At 35.9% G+C, this 19,488-nt stretch overlaps 1 protein-coding gene across 6 annotated transcripts in view; it reads left to right on the plus strand.

Moving 5' to 3' along the window:
- The window catches only part of HMCN1 (hemicentin 1), a 489,269-nt gene that overhangs the window by 420,724 nt on the left and 49,057 nt on the right, over positions 1-19,488 (plus strand). For all 6 annotated transcript variants that reach the window (XM_074322402.2, XM_088801634.1, XM_088801635.1 and 3 more), the window contains 13 exons: positions 2,362-2,503; positions 3,510-3,654; positions 4,036-4,163; positions 4,476-4,632; positions 6,126-6,247; positions 6,442-6,606; positions 8,238-8,345; positions 8,753-8,890; positions 9,034-9,168; positions 12,383-12,652; positions 15,218-15,408; positions 17,321-17,534; positions 19,057-19,191. In XM_074322402.2, coding sequence (XP_074178503.2) covers positions 2,362-2,503; positions 3,510-3,654; positions 4,036-4,163; positions 4,476-4,632; positions 6,126-6,247; positions 6,442-6,606; positions 8,238-8,345; positions 8,753-8,890; positions 9,034-9,168; positions 12,383-12,652; positions 15,218-15,408; positions 17,321-17,534; positions 19,057-19,191 — 2,050 coding nt within the window. The remainder of the gene's footprint in view (positions 1-2,361; positions 2,504-3,509; positions 3,655-4,035; positions 4,164-4,475; positions 4,633-6,125; positions 6,248-6,441; positions 6,607-8,237; positions 8,346-8,752; positions 8,891-9,033; positions 9,169-12,382; positions 12,653-15,217; positions 15,409-17,320; positions 17,535-19,056; positions 19,192-19,488) is intronic.

Below are 19,488 nucleotides of genomic sequence, written 5' to 3' on the forward strand. Positions count from 1 at the left end.
GCTCACAAGGCCCTTCATGCATAGTCTTGCCTCCCAGGTGTTCATTTCACTCTAGTCCATTCGGTGTTCATGTAGCAACTGAATGAATGGAGAAGTTTACGCTAATCCTAGATGTGACCAATTGATGTGGCTATTAGGACAGAGTGAGTTTCCCAGTTGTGGGAAAATAAAGATGAGTTCAGGTTTAGATGTTTTGAGTTTGAAATACATTTACACTATCCAAGTGGAGATTCTAAAAATCATTAAGGAATATGGGTCCATAATTCATAAAAAAATTTTGATTTGGTAGTCCCCATGGTAGAGCATGTTATTGAAGCCTTAGGTTTGCATTAGGTCGGCCAGAAAGAAAGATTACAGTGTGAAGCCCAGTGTATGAGACTAAAGCCTAAGGCAATATTGACAGTTGCAAGGCGAGCAAAGGAAGAAGAGAAAAATGAATGGGATTGAGAAGGAGGACTCGAAGAATAGAATAAACCATAGGAGATCTTGGTGTCCTGAAAGCCAAGGAAAAGGGAAGGCGTGGTTAACCAGCCACATTAGGATACAAATTAAGTTGTGTCCATTGGCTTTGGCAATACACGGAAGTGACTAAAGATCTGAACAATGGTTCTTTAACAGAGCCATGAAAGTAGAAGACAGGTTACAGTTGTTAGGGGTGTTAAGAGGAAGTAGAAATAATTGTGGACTATTTGTCTAAATATAACAGAGATTCATACATGTTTATTTAATGAAAGAGATTGAAAATGTAGGAGAGAGAGAAAGAGAAATTTATAAGGCCAAGTGCGTTGGATGGGAAAGGAATGGTACCCTGGTCACAGGTGAAGAGATTAGCCTTGGACAGAGGACTGACCTTTTCTCACAGAAATGGGAACATAGAAATGACGACTGTGTTTGTATATGAGATGAGAGGAGAAAATTGCAGGCCTGGGGCTTTGATTTTCGCAGTGGAGTAGGAAAACAAGGTCACCAGACGAGAATGAGGTTCTCTCTGAGGAAAGAAGTCGACTTTGGAAGAATCACTGATGGTAAATGGGAAGAGAACCAAAGAAAATTGTAGTAAGAGTTAGTAAGTTAGCAGAATTTACTGATGTTTATAGAAGAAAGATATAAAAATCAACTCTGAAAATTTTTGTTAACCTAAAGCTCCGCTATGCCTACATAAAAATTCAAATATGTTTCAAAGAACTTGCCATGAATGTTTAAGAAATCACTTATTCTCATCAGAGGTAAAAAAAAAAAAAAATTATCACTAATAACCCCTAGAAAAAAATCTGTGGACTTTTAAAATAAATGGACCTAACTGCATATTTTAGTGTGAACAACTTTTTTCATTAGAAATATATACCTACCTGGGACAGAGTCTATATGATAGAAAAGTCTTATTTGGGCTCTTTCTGAAGTACCGTCTTAGACACAACCAGAAAATATCAGTCTATGATGCTACCTGGCATTTCTTAATAATTATGAGCATCATTCATTTAAATTTATATTAGGTTGGTGCAAAAGTAGGTGAGGTTTAAAAGGTTAAAAAAAATTTGCAAAAGCCACATTTCTTCTGCACCAACCTAATACAAAATTATTTGTTTATTACTATATCCCCAATTGGACTAAATAGCACAGTTTAAATTTAATTGTCTCTGTATTTTCATAATTCTTAGTTCCATGTCTGGGTACAAAATAAATGCTTAACAAATATTTTTAGACTAAAATCATTTATTTACTTATTTTTAAAAAGGTAAAGAATAGTTGTTTTCTATAAGTTAACCAAAGTTACATTAATTTACTAATCAGGAAGCTTTCAGTTGTAAGTGACAGAATTCAAACTCAAACCAACTTAAATGAAAAAGAAAAAAAGAGGTATTTATTAGTTACAATATATGAACTTAAGCTTACACATTGCTAGATCCAGAGGCTCTAATCATGTAATTAAGCATCTGTGTGCTTCCTTCGAATCTCAAGTCTGCTCGAGTTTTAGAGCAGGCTGTGTCCACGTGGTAATAAGACTGCCACCAAGCTTAGGTCACCAGTGATTCTAGTCAAAAAAACCGTGCCTTATTCCCCAACACTTGCAGCAAAGTCCTGCAGAGGGCGCTATGTGCCCAACCTCAGTCACAGGGCCATCCTCCCTCCAGTGGATCATTGTGGCCAGGAGAACTGGGGACATTTATTATGCCCTTGCGTTAACCACACTCATAGAAATAGTTTCTAAGGGTTTTTGAAACTAGGATAATGGTGGGGGAAGCAGACAAAGCATACTGAAAGACAGGCACTATACAGTTCACTGTAATTTTGATGTTAGAAAGTAATATTTTATTTCCTTTTCCTGTCGTTTTCATGATAAATTGTCCTTGCTGAATCCAGGCAACACCTCGAGTACGAATCTTATCTGGAGGGAGATACCTGCAAATTAATAATGCAGATCTAGGCGATACAGCAAATTATACCTGTGTTGCCAGCAACATTGCAGGAAAGACTACAAGAGAATTTTTTCTCACTGTGAATGGTAAGAAAAATTAAGCATTGTTTCACAACTTAAAAATTTAGCTAAGGGCTTTCTAAGAGATGAGCACACTAAATTAATTGTGGTTATCTTATTTCTTTTGAAAAAGACAACATATAGTATTTGTATTATAGCTATATTCAAATTCACTTAATTTTAAAAAATAAATAATTAAAGGTACATTACTCTATCTTAGAGGATAATACATATCCATTTGGTAGGCATATCCTGATGTTCTGTGTCATTCAGATCAGCACCATTAAGGAAGTTAATACCCTAAATCTCCAGATCACAATCGACCCATTATTTAGTTCACCTTTAGTGATATTGGTGTTTGAGTACACATGTGCTAGACAGAGACTGTCTGTAATTTTCTCAAATATAAAATCTAAACACTAAAATTTGCCAAATTTCAGGAAGATAATACAGACTTTTCCTTAAAACAGTCCCTTTGGCTTTTTACTATATGAAACTTCACAGGATATTGGGTGACCCACACAACTAATATCTCTGATACTAAAATTAAAATTCAGGTTTTGTATTCCCATATGTACTCAATGATTAATAAAATACATGCTCTGAAACTTGCATGATTAATCACAGATGTGCTTTTTTTTTTATAACAGCCCACTTTCTGTTCTTTATTTAAAGTGAAGTTGTGCCAGTGTTAACATTCTCTGACCATTATTTGGCCAAGGAGAAATAAGACATATCATCTTGAATTTGCATCAGACCAGAACTGATTTTTATTCAAGCCTCTCTCATAGAAAGCCAGATTTCACACACCATATCAGGGATTTAAAGCCCCCTCTCCCCATCTACTCTTTATTTTTAAACACAGAGTATATTGAATAAGTTTTTAGGAATTAAATCCCAATTCTATTTATAGTAACCTGAATTAGCTGTGGGCAACATTAGATATTTGACTCCAAGCTCACCTTGTGTGACTTCAGAGTCACAGTTCAGGCTGTTGTATAAATGAAGTTTTCCATATGCATCTCTTGTGCAGTGCCTCCGAGCATAAAGAGTGGCCCCCAGAGTCTTGTCACTCACTTAAATAAGTCAACTGTTTTGGAATGCTTTGCTGACGGTGTGCCAACCCCAAGGATAACATGGAGAAAGGATGGTGCTATTCTCTCCGGGAATCACCCAAGGTAACGGTGCTGGAAAGGATGACAAATACTGTAAGAACTGAAACACAAATCCTTGAATCTTTTTTCCAATGAATTATTTTGGTCTTGTTATGTTTAGAATGAGTCTTTCATCTTCATATAGAATCAAAACATAGTACTTTAGAAGCCTAATTCCTAAGATTTATATCCAAAACAGAATGATGAGAATCCATCTATGATCACAAGGCCCATCTGCTGTGCATCTTTGCAGAATATCCCTCCCCCCCTCCCCCATTGTCAATTTCTGAAGCAGGAAAAAGACTAAAAATGGATTTAACTAAGTCTTTAAAAGTACTGTCAGTCAAAATGTGAATTATCAGCCAAGGCTGATTCAGGGGATTTCATTGGTGGTCTTTTTTCTAGATACTCCATCTTGGAAAATGGATTCCTTCATATCCAGTCAGCACATGTCACTGATACTGGGAGATATTTGTGTATGGCTACCAACGTTGCTGGAACAGACCGCAGGCGAATAGATTTACAAGTCCATGGTAAATACAGTTTTATGAACAACGTCCAAGCTTTGAGTCACATGTTCTTTGATAGCCTAAACCTGTAAGGTCATAAAGACCTTGATATCCAGGGCTGTTTAAATATACTAAAATATATTATAAATAGTGAAGACCCGTGATTTCTCCTCATTATGAATAGCACTATCACAACACTATTTAAATTCACAGAACTGGATTGTTTTCGTAACTAGAAGCAAGTTACCAATGATTAATTTCAGTTCAGCAGAAATACTTCAAATGGCATACTATTTGCTGAATGTATTTCCCTCTTATTTGATGACTTTGTTTTAGTTCCTCCATCGATTGCTCTGGGTCCTACCAACATAACTGTAACAGTAAATGTTCAAACTACTCTGGCTTGCGAGACAACTGGGATACCAAAACCATCAATCAACTGGAAAAAAAATGGGCAGCTACTTAATGTGGATCAAAATCAGAATTCATACAGGTAAGGAATAATATAATTGAAAAATCCCACCTACTATTTAGAAGAATATTTTTAAAAGAATTAACAGTCTGAAAAATTTGTATATCAAAAGTATATATTTTTTTCTTAATATGGAATTCGTTTTCCAACCTGAAATATTTTTCTGAATCATAGATGCAACTTTTCTATACATAAACCCTGTGGACAACTGCTAGTGAGGTTTACAGGATTAGATTTCCATTCTGCTGTATTTTTCTGGCACCTTTTGGAATTTTACCATGGATGAAAACATGATTTGGTGAAAAAGAAAAACAAGCTTTAGTTGTAGGATAAAAATCAAATTTTGTACCTTGAAACACAACTTAGGCATTTGGCACCATATGTAAGGAGAAAAAACAAACAGCATTTTCTCCAATTTTTGCATTCCTCTGGCTTTACTGGCATCATATGCTCATAATATGACAACGCATGTTTTTTAAAGGTTAACCTTTAAGTCACTTGGAATTTCTGATGCTATAGATGAGCATCACTTTTTGTATTTCAATTAAGTTACTAGATAGGAATCTTGTCAAAGGATTTGCCATATTACTAAAAAGAAATGTTTTCATAGATCTACTTTGACAAAAATCTATTCTAATACACCAGGAAATATGAAATTAGGGGTGTCTCACTTAAAATGGCTATTGCTTCTCTCTCTTTCTCGCCCTTTTAATCTTTTGACATTGCAGTTTAATGACTTGAAAGCACACACTATGTGGAAAATGTACGATGCCCTTCAATAAAAAAGCATGTCAAATATGTTCCCATTAAATCAAATTATTTCTACCCTATCAGTGCACAGTTTGAAGTAAGAAAACAGATATTCTTATTTAGGTTTACTTTAAATAATGCATGTGTATTTACTAAACGTCCTAAACATTCGAAATGATCCAAGTCTCTTTTGTTTTGAATTGGTTAGCAGTTAAGGAAAATACTTACTGATAGATGTACTGTGCGTCTCCTAGGGATGCAACACATGTAAAGAAGTGTGAAGGAGGGAAATGTGCAAGACAGATAGACTTGTAGTTACCCACCCATCTGTCAATGTAAATAATCAAGTACCGACCTGTAAAGTTACTGTGAACTTTAGAGATAATTTACGTGAAGCATTTGAGATGGTGCCAGGAATATATTCAGTTCTCAATAAACAGTGGCTATCATCAGTGTTCTCCTTGCACTGTATTTCACTTAGGAGAGCATGGCTGACCATGCTATAAGCATTCAGAAAATGCAAGATTCCCCCTTCAGGCAATCCTGCTACTCAATCCTTCCTGTAAATGTCAAGGTTGAGGCCTTATTACCCAACTGCCATATAAGCTTGAAGTCTGATACATGAAGTATCAGAGACATGATGCTAATTTTAATGTGAGGAAAGAGGTCCGTTTCCCTCAATTCACAACCTAGCACCGTGTTGAACAAATTGGAAACATTTGTGAAAACTAATCATTGTACCTCATTGCTTTGACATCTTCTAGGCTCCTTTCTTCAGGTTCACTCATAATTATTTCCCCTTCTGTGGATGACACTGCAACCTATGAGTGCACGGTGACAAATGAGGCTGGAGAGGACAAGAGAACTGTGGATCTCACCGTCCAAGGTAGAACCATCTTAGTATGTAAACTGAAAGGGATTATAATGATATCATTTCATTATTCCAACCTCACAAAAGGAACTTCTTTGTCCTCTTAGTTAACACTTACTTTCACTGTACAAAGATGTATGATCAGGCTTTGGAAATCTGTAAGGTTTGGACACGTGTATTTTTGTTTATTTTTACTGTTATTGTTTTAGTTCCACCTTCCATAGCTGATGAGCCCACAGACTTTCTAGTGACCAAACATGCGCCAACAGTAATTACCTGCACTGCTTCAGGAGTTCCGTTTCCCTCAATTCACTGGATGAAAAATAGTATAAGACTGCTTCCCAGGGGGAACGGCTACAGAATTCAGTCCTCAGGTAAGGCCAGGGTTAGTGATTACACATCTATTTGTTGGATTAATCATTAATGGGGGGCTTTTTTTGCACCAAAACAAAAGAATAAAATAAAAATACACCTTCATTCCTGGACTTGGGTATCTGGAAAGAATTCAGTTAGAGTTGTTGGAAGGGGAACTGGGGAAAGAGAAAAAAAGTATGGAAAGAAAATAATTAGTATCTAAGACTGATCTGAATATATTAATAATAAGCACAATCACTGGAATATTACATGCATATTTACTAAACCTAAGGTTTAACAAATTTACTTTTTGCCTTTGAGTGAACCACCCTTCTTCCACTGGCCAGACAGAATGTCCATTCGTTTAACCAACATTGAGTGCCTAACATAGGATATCGACTACACTAAATTTCTGAGGATGCACAACTAAAACAGGGTTATTATAATTTATAGGCTTTTATAATTTATCAGATAAGGTTTTTATAATTTATCAGATAAGGCTGAGTGGTAAGTGCTATGACATAAATTTTGAGGGTGATAGTAGCCATCATTTATAAAAGTTACGTACTGAACAATTGGTAGTAGTGAAGAGAAAAAATAATTCAGCTAGGGGAAAGTATACATGATTCACATGGGTGTTTTTTAAAGCAGCTTGCTTGGGGAGGTACACCAGAGACAAATGAAAGCAACAACTGACATCTGAGGGTTTTATGAACTTGCATATAATTCTAAGGGAATTTGTTATTTATTCAATAGAAAGCAAATAATGGAAGATTTGTTCTTGGGATGGAACTTGGCTTTCAAAGCAAAGTATTTTTGCTATCTCAGAAACCTGTATAGATTGGTAGCAATTAAAATTGTAAAATATACCTTAACTGCCTTCAGCACAAAGTATTGTGCCAAGAAAACAATTTGTAACTTTCTCAAAATGTTAAAGAGTTACCATATGATCCAGCAACTCCATTCTTAGGTATTCACTCAGAGAAATGAAAACATATGTTCACACAAAGACTTGTATGCAAATGTTCATACAGCATAATTATCAATAGCCAAAAAGTAGAAACAATTCAGTCGCCCATCGACTGGCGAATGGACAAACAAAACGTGGATAATCCACACAATGGAATTTTATTTAGCAATAACATAGATCAAAAATACTGACACATACTACAACACATGAAACTCAAACACTATGCTCGCAGTGAAAGACGTCAGACACAAAAGACTTCTGTACGATTCCACTTGTATGAAATGTCAGAAAAGACAAATCTATAGAGATAGAAAGTAGACTAGGTGTTACCTAGGGCTGGGGTTGGGAGTGAGGAGTGATTGTAAATGGGATGAGATTTCTTTCTGGCATAATGGAACTATTCTAAAATTAGATTATGGTGAGAGTTGCACAACTCTGTAAATATACAAAAATCATTGAGCTGTACATTCAGTGGGTGAATTTTGTGGTATGTAAGTGTTGCCTCAATAAAGTTGTTAGTTATGATTTTAAAAGTACTATGCTAGGTACTCCAGGGGGCACAAGTTTGAATATAAGCCAAGCACCACTGCTATGGGGATGAAAACACAAACATCGGAGAGACATGGTTTATCGAACCAGAAAAACAGGATGCACTGTGCATGCAAACTTTTTCCTTTTCAGGAGCAATTGAAATATTTGCCACTCAATTAAACCATGCTGGAAGATACACTTGTATCGCCAGGAATACAGCTGGCTCTGCACACCGACACGTGACCCTTCGTGTCCAGGGTATGGAAGATTATTTACTCGTTAAAAGCTTGCTGTTGTTTTGTTTCGTTTGTCATGTTTATTCTTGAAAGGTTGTACTGTCTAGAGCTATGAACCAAGTAATATTTTGGGGATATGAAAGCCTGGTAGATAATTCTTCCATAGACTAAAGAAGACCCACAAGTAACCATCCACACAATACAACCCTGAAATTATTTTTCTTCTTGAATTTTTATAATCTGTTTCTGCTTCTGGTCTTTTAATGGAGTTCTTCTCATGGGACAAAAAAAAAAAAAAAAAGTAATATGGCCAATTTCGCTTTTCCCTGGGACAATCAAATCACTGATATTTTGGAATTCTGAATCTGGGCATGTTTGGCCTCATGGTCACGGGTGCCATTGCTTTTTTCTGTTGATTGGTTCTTACAGAGCCTCCATTCATTCAGCCTCAGCCAAGTGAACTAGACGTCATTCTAAACAATCCCATTTTATTACCATGTGAAGCAACCGGGACACCCAGTCCTTTCATTACTTGGCAAAAAGAAGGCATCAATGTCATTACTTCCGGTACGTACCACTGTTTCCACAAGAAAATCAAAGCAATACAGTGTTTTCTAATTCAGAAGTCAGTATGAGTTTTTGGGTTTTTTTTTTTTTTTTTTTAAGAAAAATAAAAACTCTTCTCACTCTGCTTTTGTACTGTGATGTAGGCAAAAGCCATGCCGTTCTTCCTACTGGTGGCTTACAGATCTCCAGAGCTGTCAGAGAGGATGCTGGTACTTACATGTGTGTGGCTCAGAATCCAGCTGGTACAGCGTTGGGCAAAATCAAGTTAAATGTTCAAGGTACCTAAATAACAAATCACTATACCTTTATTGCAAAGATGTTTATAACCATGAATACCAAAATTCGCATATCTAAAATAATTATGCTGCTATAGTTCTCAACATTCTTAGTTTAGATCATCCTATTTGCTTCTCTGTTACTCTTGTGAAGAAAAAAAATTTGTTTGGGGAGGTTTTTTGTTTCTTTGCATTGTCTGTATAAGCAAACTGAAGCTTCTCATCGTAGTTTGAGCTTCTGTGAACCACTGTTGATACTCTATTCCATTGTAGCACATATTTAAGGTGATTTTTTAAAAACCATTCTCTCCAAAATACTACTTTGGATACATTAAGAAACACCGGATTGTAATAGCCACTTAAAAAACAAATTATAATTGCAATTAAACCAACCTGATAGGAAAAAATTATTCTAAAGACAAAACAGGTTTTCCTCAATTTTAACTGATATGTTCTTGATATAATTTTCATATCTTATGCATTGCTTTTGTGATGAAGTACACTAATAGGTGCTGAGCTACTGAATTTACCTTAGCTGATTTTGAATTTTCTTATAGTGTGATTTTCCTATGGTGAATGAATGATGAAAGTAGAGCTCACTTACCTGCAGATCGTAACCCTAATTTCTTTGTACTTTCAACAATTTTTTTTCAACAAATATTTATTGGGATAATAAGTGGAACTACATTGAACATGACAAACATGATCCTTCCCTTAGAGTGTGGAAAAAGAAAAAAACTAAACTACCAAGTAAATGAAATAATTATAAATTCAGATATATGCTATGCAGAGGAAGAAACAAAGTGCTGAAATGGAGAATAATGGGGAAATAAAGGGGCCACTTTAGATGAGGGGTTAAAGTAGCTTCCTTGAGGGGGTCCCATTTAAGCTTGACATTTGAATGATGAGCCAGCCGTGTAAAGGTGGCAGTGTCCCAGGGAAAGAAGACAGCATGTGCAATGGCTCCAAGGCAGGAAAGAGGCTGAAAAGAAGCATGCCAGAGGGGCTGGGCAGGGGTGAGTGACGGGAAGTCTGGCAAAATGGGAAGGGTATCAGAAAAGAAGACAGGGCCAAGGCGTGGAGCGCCCAAAGGACCATAGAAAGGTTAGATTTCCTTCTCTATGCAGCGGGGAGGCTTTTAAGCATTTAACCAAGATTCTGGTTTGGTTTTAGGAACAGCTCTTTTGCTGCGATGTAAATAATAGTTTAGAGAAAGGGCAAGACCAGAGCTGGAAGAATTATTAAAGTCATCCAGGGCAGGTATTGTGGTCTGGCCAGGAGTTGAGTTGGGGTAGCTCTGTGAGTTACAGATAAAAGTGATAGATTCAAAATATTTTTGAAGGTATAATTGCCATGATTGCTAATAAATTAGATTTGGGAGCTTAGGAAAAGGGAAGCATTAATTATGTTTCCTGGGCTTTGGGCTTGAGCTAATGAGTGGATGATAATGTCATGGGGACGGCAAGGGGAGGAACTGGTTTTGGAGGAAGGAAACCATGATTTAATTTCTGCGTAATCATGGTAAATGTGGAAAACTATTAGAAATCCTAGCAGAGATGTCAAATAGAGAGTTGAATATTTATGAATTCAGAGCTCATGGGAGAAATACAGTCTGAGACACAAATTTGGAAGTATTATCAGTGTATTTCAGTCTACAAGACTGAGTGAGAATTTGGACAGAAAAGAGCTAAGGAGAAAGACCTGGGATACTGCATTGTTTAGGGGTCCAAATAAAGAGAGGATGCTGGAAATAAAATACAAAGGAGAGGGCAGAGATGTCAGAGGAAAACTAGATGGGGACTAGGAGAGGAGAATATTTCAAGTGAGTGGGTAGCTTTGTTGAATGTAAACGAGAGGTCAGGTAGGATAAAGACCAAGACACGTTCATTGATTTTGGCAGCATAGAGGTCATAGAAAGGAACAGTTCCAGATTTTAGGGTTTGTTTGTTTGTTTTCACCAGTTGATTAAAAATATTGATATGAGCAATTATGGGACAAAGAAACGCATTAAACAACTGATAGCATTTCAACGTGCCAAAAGCAACTATAGCTAACTGCATGCTCTAGAGATGTTAAAAATCCTGAATACCATCTCTCCTTGCAGATAGAGTATGTAATTGCAGGCACAAATTCAACCAAATAATTTCGGTTGATATAAATAATTTTAACATGCTTGTTCATATTTTTTTCACAACGTGTTGACTTTATTTTACTCGTCACGATTAGTGTACCCTAAGATTTGGTCTCTGCCTGGTTGGCCATTTCTCCACAGCTTCTTCTGGAAACACAGCAGAGAGTTCTAGATCCCCAAGCCTTGCCAGGCACAGGACATCACTTGGATTAGTAAAGTTCTCGGAGATCTTGTTTCTGATTCCTTTTCTTAGCATGTGATAACAATGACTATCGTTGGCCTTGTGTCTCTCTTAAGCTTTCTTGAATGGGTGGTAGATGCTTCAGAGGACACACTTAAAGTGGTATTTTCACCATCATGGTGGTCTCTGAACTTGCACTGAAGGGGAGGGAACCATCCTCTGCTTCCTTTTTTATGTGCTTGTGACTGGTTGTTCCTGCTCGTGGTTGATTAGTCTCTCATACTTATTTAATGTATCTTTGTCTCAATAGACTATCCAGGCCAATACCTAAGCAGTAATCAGCCTATTGTAAACACTAGAAAGAGAAATTCTTATCATTAGCCCTTCCACAGTTTTCTGAAATGGGAAGAGTTTATGGGAAGAATTATTTTCGATGATTCATTCATTCATTCATTCAAATAATACTTCATTTAATACGGACACCATGCTAAGACACCATGCTAAGCACTATAAAAATGCTTGAGTAGAGTATCTTTGAGCAGTTGAATAATTTTCAAGCCTTGAAGAGGTCGATTTTGAAAATTTTAAGTAACTAAAGTGAATCACACAATACATGTATGTTAAAGAAAATGCCTCTGTCAACACAGCCTAAATTTTCTAGACACCCAATCACTCAGGAATATGTTTATGTCCTGATTTATAATTGATTATTGTTTACATTTGTTAACTACATAGAGAATAATTTTCTGAACTAAATTAAATGAAAGCAAACTATAGGGGCCCTTTGATGATATATGCTAAAGTCAGGATTTTGTTGCTTATCAATGTGACTTCATTTTGCTAGAGCAATACTGTAGTGTGTAAATCATGCTTTTAAGATGAAAGTTGAACTTTGTTTCTTTTAGTTCCTCCAGTCATTAGCCCCCATCCAAAGGAATATGTCATTGCTGTGGATAAGCCCATCACACTGCCCTGTGAGGCCGATGGCCTCCCACCACCTGACATAACGTGGCACAGAGATGGGCATGCAATTACGGAATCAGTCCGCCAGCGCATTCTCACCTCCGGGGCTCTGCAAATAGCATTTGCTCAGCCTGATGACACTGGTCAGTACACGTGCATGGCAGCTAATGTGGCAGGATCGAGCAGCACAAGCACCAAGCTCACTGTCCATGGTAGGTGGTTTAACATAAACTATTTCGGTCTGCGACATTCCCATGGCAAAGAGAAAAGACAATGAAGAAAACGTATGATGGCAATCAAAACCATGCAAAGCCAATAATTCAAAATCTGGAGTGTGTGTGTGTGTGTGTGTGTGTGGTGTAGGTACTTGCCCTTCCAATCTGTTTCCTGTAGGCTATTATTTATTTGTGTATTCACATATGTGTGTGAGAAAGAGAGATGTTAATACTGTAGCCAACATAATTAATATGTTGTCAATAATCCCCTCCTATTGTGATTATTGTGATCTATACTTTGGCTTATAAGAAGTCCGTTTGTGTTTTGACTCTTCGACTTCATTTCTCAAGTTGAAAGTCCTCTTGGCTCAAAACTAATCACCATATGACTTACATTATAAATATAGTGCGGATGTAATGAGAACCTGAGATCTATTTAATTCATTATTTTAAAGTAGCAAAATAATTACATGTATATTTTTAATTAAATTTGTTGGGTGACAATGGTTAGTAAAATTACATAGATTTTAAGTGTACAATTCTATAATACATCATCGACATGTCATATTGTGTATTTTTATAACAGGAAAAAAAATCACCTTTTTTCCCTTTGTATTCAGACAACTATCAAAATAGCTAAAGATTAGCATTGAAATATTTTAGTTGTTAATGTATATTTTAAGAATAAAATAGGATACCTATTAATATCAAACTGTTTCTATTATTTCCAGTACTATTGTTAGTACTAGTAACATTAATATTAGTAATAATACTATTACTCTTATTTTAATGATGAGCTTCTGCTTTTCTTATTTTCAAAAATTTATGAAAGTTATTTTTTAAATTTTTCTGGTGTATTTGAATTTCCTGCAACTTTATAGTTACAGTAAAATTTCAAGTGGAAAAATATTTTAATTGATAAATGAATAATTTAGCTAAACTGAAAAATCACCATTTATGAGTTTTTTAAATGTCTTCCTTGATTTATACCTGCTTTCAGTTTATATAATTGAATTAATCAGTATGCATTTGTCTCTTAATAAATAAGGGGCTAATAAATAAATCATACTCCTTCTTTTCAAGTATTTGTGGAAAATTTACCAAAATTGCCCATCCACTAAACAACAAAGAAATCATTAAGACTTAAAAATACAGGCAAAATTCCTTCCCTCAGTGCAATAAAGCTAGAAGTGTGAAATGAACTTTCAATACCGAAACCCCAACCCCAGGGAAATTTAAAACAATAACCATTCTAGCTAACAAGTAGGTAAAAGAATATGTTTTTATTTTCAGATTATTTAGAAAATTATAAAAATAAGGACACTACATATCACAATGTAGGGGGTGTGGTCAGAGGCTAAAATCAAATATAACGTCATAGCCTTAAATTTTTCCTTTTGAAAAAGAATGAATTGAAGTCGATGTACTAATGTTGGAACTCTGAAACCACTAGCAAAAAAGCAATAGTAACTCCCTGGAAACCAGCATAAAAGAAATAGTGAAATACAGCATGATTTAAAGAAAAAATGAATTGAATATTTAAAATGCACCATTCAGCAAAATAGATTTTTCTGCTTTTCATATTATCTATAATGGTTAGGAATATATCATTCACATGTGTGTATATATTCCTCATCTAATGATAAATGGGTGAAAAATTAGAGGCTACACAATAGCTTCCTTTTTGCTGAAACCAACTGTAGTCCTTTCACTTTTTAAAATATCATTAACATTGATCCATTTCTCACTGATATGTTTGAAAACTTCCAAAATGCATAGTTTTACAAGGGGAGCATATGTCACGTTTTGAGCCAAATATCCTTAATACTTTAAAGCCTTTTTCTTTAGCCTATCTCAATTCTACATCCACTAAGGTATTTCTTAGTACACCAAAATATGTAATTCATCTTTATTGCCTAAATTCTAGTTGAAAAAAATGTGAGGCACAGGAAATATTTGGTATCAAAATATACAAAGTTTTGAAATCACTATAAAAATTTCCTCTGTGACAGCATAAAAACTGAATTAAATGCCTTGACCTGGTTTTATTTTCATTTGTTGTATATACGTGAAATACTGCAATAAAATTTTTTTTCTTTAGCACTCTGTGATATTCAATACAGGCTGAGTATTTTAGAGTGTTTTAAACAAGTGACTTTTATTAGTTTGTTCTCGCAGTATGTCTGTGATACATATCCACAAAAGCATTTTTGTTTTGTTGTTTTTGTGTGTTGGTTTGTTTGTTTCACTTCACTGCAATAAGTAAAAGAAACTCAAGTAAAGAAAAGTCAAAAAGCCAAATAAAATCTAAAGCTATCTAACCCTGTTCTAAGTCATTTGCTCAAAAACTGATTGTAAATATACTCAGTAAGTTCAAAACCATTAGAATTCTTACTAGTATCAAAAATATGGATTGCTTTTATAGTAACAAATTAATATTTTAACAGATTTGTTTTAGTATTTCTAGCAAAATTGCCTTCAAAAGTCTTTTGTGTGCTAATTTTCAATGAGAATAAAGATATTGTTGAACCTGAATGACTATGAATTTTAAACTTTTCATAGTGCCACCCAGAATCCAAAATACAGAAGTATACTACACAGTCAATGAGAACTCACAAGCTGTTCTTCCGTGCGTGGCTGATGGAATCCCCACACCAGCAATTAATTGGAAAAAAGACAATGTTGTTTTAGCTAACTTATTAGGAAAATACACTGTTGAACCCTATGGAGAACTCATTCTGGAAAATGTTGTGGTAAGTATAATAGAAATGAATGGATACATTAAGAGATCCTTACCCTCATGGAGTTTATTTCTAGAGGAGAGAGATAGACAATAAAAATAATAATTAACAATCATAATAATAATAAATAATATATACAATAAGTCAAAAGGAAATAAGTGGTGTGAAAAATAAGAGAAATAAAAAATAAAAGTAAATAAAGTAAAGGGCATTAGGATGTGGAGGGGTGCAGTTTACGTTTTTAAAAAGGATAGTCAGAGTAAGTCCCCACTGGGAAGGTAACAGTTGAGCAAAACTTGAAGAAAGTGAGTTAATCAAGCAAATATCTGGGGTAGGAGCATCCCAGGCAGAGAAAATTGGTAGAGCAAAGACCTTAAGGTGGTAATGTGCCTGATGTATTTGAGAAACAGGAGGCCAGTGAAAGCAAAGAAGAAAGAGAGTGAAGAGAGAAAGAAAGAAGTCAAAGAAAAATGGAAGCCAGATCAGATCTTGTCTTGTAGGTCATTATAACAATTTTGCCTTTACCCAGAGTAAAATCAGAAGCCATTGCAAGTTCTGGGCAGAGGAGCAAGGTTAACTGCCTTACATTTTCATTTTTGCAATATTACATTGGCTATTGTGCTGAGAATAGACAGTAGGGAAGCAAAGATAGAAGCAGGAAAACCTACTGGGAAGATGGTCTGGAGGCGGATGAGAGATGATAGGACTCAAGGCAAACAGTAGCAGAGGGGGTGGACGGTTAACTCAGTTGGTTAGAGCGCGGTGCTGCTGGCACCAAGGATGCCGGTTTGATCCCCACATGGGCCACTGTGAGCTGCGCCCTCCTTAAAAAAAAAAAAAAGAAAAGAAAATGTTAGCAGAGAAGGGGTGAGACATGGTTGGATTTTGCATATTCTTTGAAGTGAGGATTTGCTAGCTTAATTGCTAGTGTGAAAAATAAAAGTGTAGAGGATGTCTGAACAAAGGCATGAACTGGAAGGACAAAACAGCCATCAACTGAGATGAAGCCTGCAGCTATGTAGATCGGGGAGGAGAAAGAGAAAATTGGGAGTTCAGGTTTGGACATGAGTGTAAGATGTCTTTTAGGCATCCAAGCAGAGAGTTGAAATGAGAAGTTCAATATAATTGAAGTTTGGAAGAAAGATCCAGGCTGAGAAATACTCATCAGGCTATTGATGGTATTTAAAGCCATAAGACTGGGTGACATCACCAAGGAATTGAGTGCACATAGAGAAGAAAAGAGCACCAAAGACTGGGACCTCTCACGTGCCAACATTAAGACAATGTTGAGGGAAAGTCAGCCAAAGGAGATAGGAAAGGCACATCCAGTCAGGTAGGAAAGAAACCAGGGGAGTGGGGGTGTCCAGGAAGCCAAGTGAAGGCATGGCTTCAAAGAGAAGGGAGTCATAATTGTGTCACATGCCACCAACACAGCCAGTAAAATGAGTGCCAAGAGTTGACCATTGGATTTAGCAAGTGAAACTATAGAATTTTAGGTAATGTTGCACCTACTCTTGCCATTTCCTTTGATAATTTTGGTGGTCTTTGTTGCCACATTACCCAGACAGCCAGTGGTGCTGTCAAGATGCTACCAGTCTTGACAATCATTTGTTCTTGATTTTAGAACATTTTAGAACAGCAGTGCATGAGCTGTTTAATAAACTTTAGAATCTGAAGTTTGCTGAGCTTTTACGACTATAAAATGCTATAGTTTTGCAAGGAAAGGGCTTTTGTTTAAAGTCTTCTGCATTTTAAATCATGTTATGCAAAAGCTAGTCAGATGGCTCAGACTACAAGATGGAAACTTAAACCGTCTTTAAATAAGCATGCTCCTTTGGGGACCATGCTATGCAAGTTTATGTATTTTCTGTAATATGATGTAAGGTTAAATCATTGTAAGCACTGCGATGTGTCTTTATTTAAGCTGGAGGATTCTGGCACCTATACCTGTGTTGCAAACAATGCTGCAGGTGAAGACTCACACACTGTCAGCCTGACTGTACATGTTCTCCCCACCTTTACTGAACTTCCTGGAGATGTGTCATTAAACAAAGGAGAACAGCTACGATTAAGCTGTAAAGCCACTGGTATTCCATTACCCAAGTTGACATGGACCTTCAATAACAATATTATCCCAGGTTGGTAATTTCGTTCTTCAGAAGAAAATAAATACACCCATGCAGAACTCTAACCCAATCTCCATTTCCTTTAGCTTTGGGAGTTCATGGAAAGTTATATGAAGAATTGATTGCTCTAAGTTCTGTACAATGTGCACCATTGTCTGGATTTTAACCTATACCCACTATTTATGTTCTTCCCATTCTTTGGAAAGGATAAGTTGATCACAGGACCATCTATTGCAGGATATAAGTAGATTTTTTAAGCTAAACATAATCTCCCTCCCCAGAAGAAGACAATATTGCATCTACTGGCACCTAAACTCAACCCCTCTGGATCCCCTTCATCATTGATAAATGGACTAAGGTGGCTACTGCTAGAGTCCTGAAGACCTACCTAATTTAATGGAGAACTCTGCTTCTCACTGTATGCATTAATCTCCATCAATTATGTGGGAAATTCCTATCAGTATGTGCATTACATATAAGGTAGTGCCTGGAACCCAGGAGCTGGAAGGACGGGCTCCTCCCTCTTTGTTAGACTTTGTCATCAGCATAAAGATGCCACAATAATGAAAACTTGTCCTATCCCAAAATTGAGTTGTCAAATCTTGTACTATTAGCCTTTAATATCTATCTTGCTAGAAAAAGTAGTAATAAGCTTGAGTTTTTTTTCTATTATATTTATGTTAATGACTGGAATCCATCAATTTTATTACCTTAATCATGATATTATATGTCACTAAATATCTTATCAGTACTGTTTTCTGAAGATGTAATACTAATTTAAATTTTTAAAGCTTAATTTATCACTTAATATTCAGCAATATGAAATCTCAAAAGAGAATTTGAATGGCGAAAGCATGCAAGGTAATCATACCTAATATAATTAGATATCAGCTGGCCTAACCAGAGACTTATTTAGTATCAGTTGTTTTAGGAGTAACATAAGTTTACATTATACTGTATTCCAAATATAACTACCTTTGTAGGTATTTATATCATCGCCATTTATGGAGAAGTTTGAATTATTACAAATTTAATCATGTTCTCACTAACTGGCATATGTTTTCATGACATCCCTTCTGCCTTGCCAAGCTAGTTGAATTATAACTGAAAAAGTTTACATGTTTTTGATGTAAATTGTTTGAGAGGAAAGACAGTGGTGAGATCAATGAAATGGAAAATGTCGTATTTCTGAATGAAAGATTTTTGAAACCCAGAAAGACTATGAGCCAGATTTAGGCATCACTTTGAGATGAAAGGTGTACTTTCGATCGAAACTAATTTTAAAAGAGGTTTGTTTTCATTCTCTTTTCCTGTTCCTTCTGCTGTTTTTCATTCTTCAAACAAGCATCTATAGACATAGCAAATAGCTCCGAAGAAGTCTGCGGAAAAGGCTTTCTTCCCCAAGGTCATGATGAGATCTCTGGTTCAGTTGCTGGCCAACCCATAAATCTAACTTGCCAAACACTGAGCTGTTGTGATATTTTCCTAGGTGACTGAGAGGCATTTGTGTTGTTTCCTAACTTGTTTCTCTCAGCCCACTTTGACAGTGTGAATGGACACAGTGAACTTGTTATTGAAAGGGTGTCAAAAGAGGATTCAGGTACTTACGTGTGCAGCGCAGAGAACAGCGTTGGTTTCGTGAAGGCAATTGGATTTGTTTATGTGAAAGGTAGGTACAAGTGCACTATTTTTAACTTATTATGCGTTTATAAGTGATTTGTATTTTGCTTCCTTATTACGTAGTAATATGCTATAAGTTTAGTTTATGAATTCATTTAGTCCCTATTTCACAGATGTACAAATTCACAAGAAATAGAAAATTATGAACAACTCAATAAAAGTAGGTAAGCAATAAGTAAAGAGATCATCTGGCACAAAGTGTAATCATCTGCTTAGATTATTGACACTGATGAATTTACCTAGTTGATTAGCATGAGCAGTTGATTCTGGAAAATGTATGGGGTTC

The sequence above is a fragment of the Rhinolophus sinicus genome, chromosome 11, assembly GCF_057876585.1.
Source record: "Rhinolophus sinicus isolate RSI-liver-muscle chromosome 11, RSI-T2T, whole genome shotgun sequence".
In the NCBI taxonomy this organism is placed as follows: domain Eukaryota; kingdom Metazoa; phylum Chordata; class Mammalia; order Chiroptera; family Rhinolophidae; genus Rhinolophus; species Rhinolophus sinicus.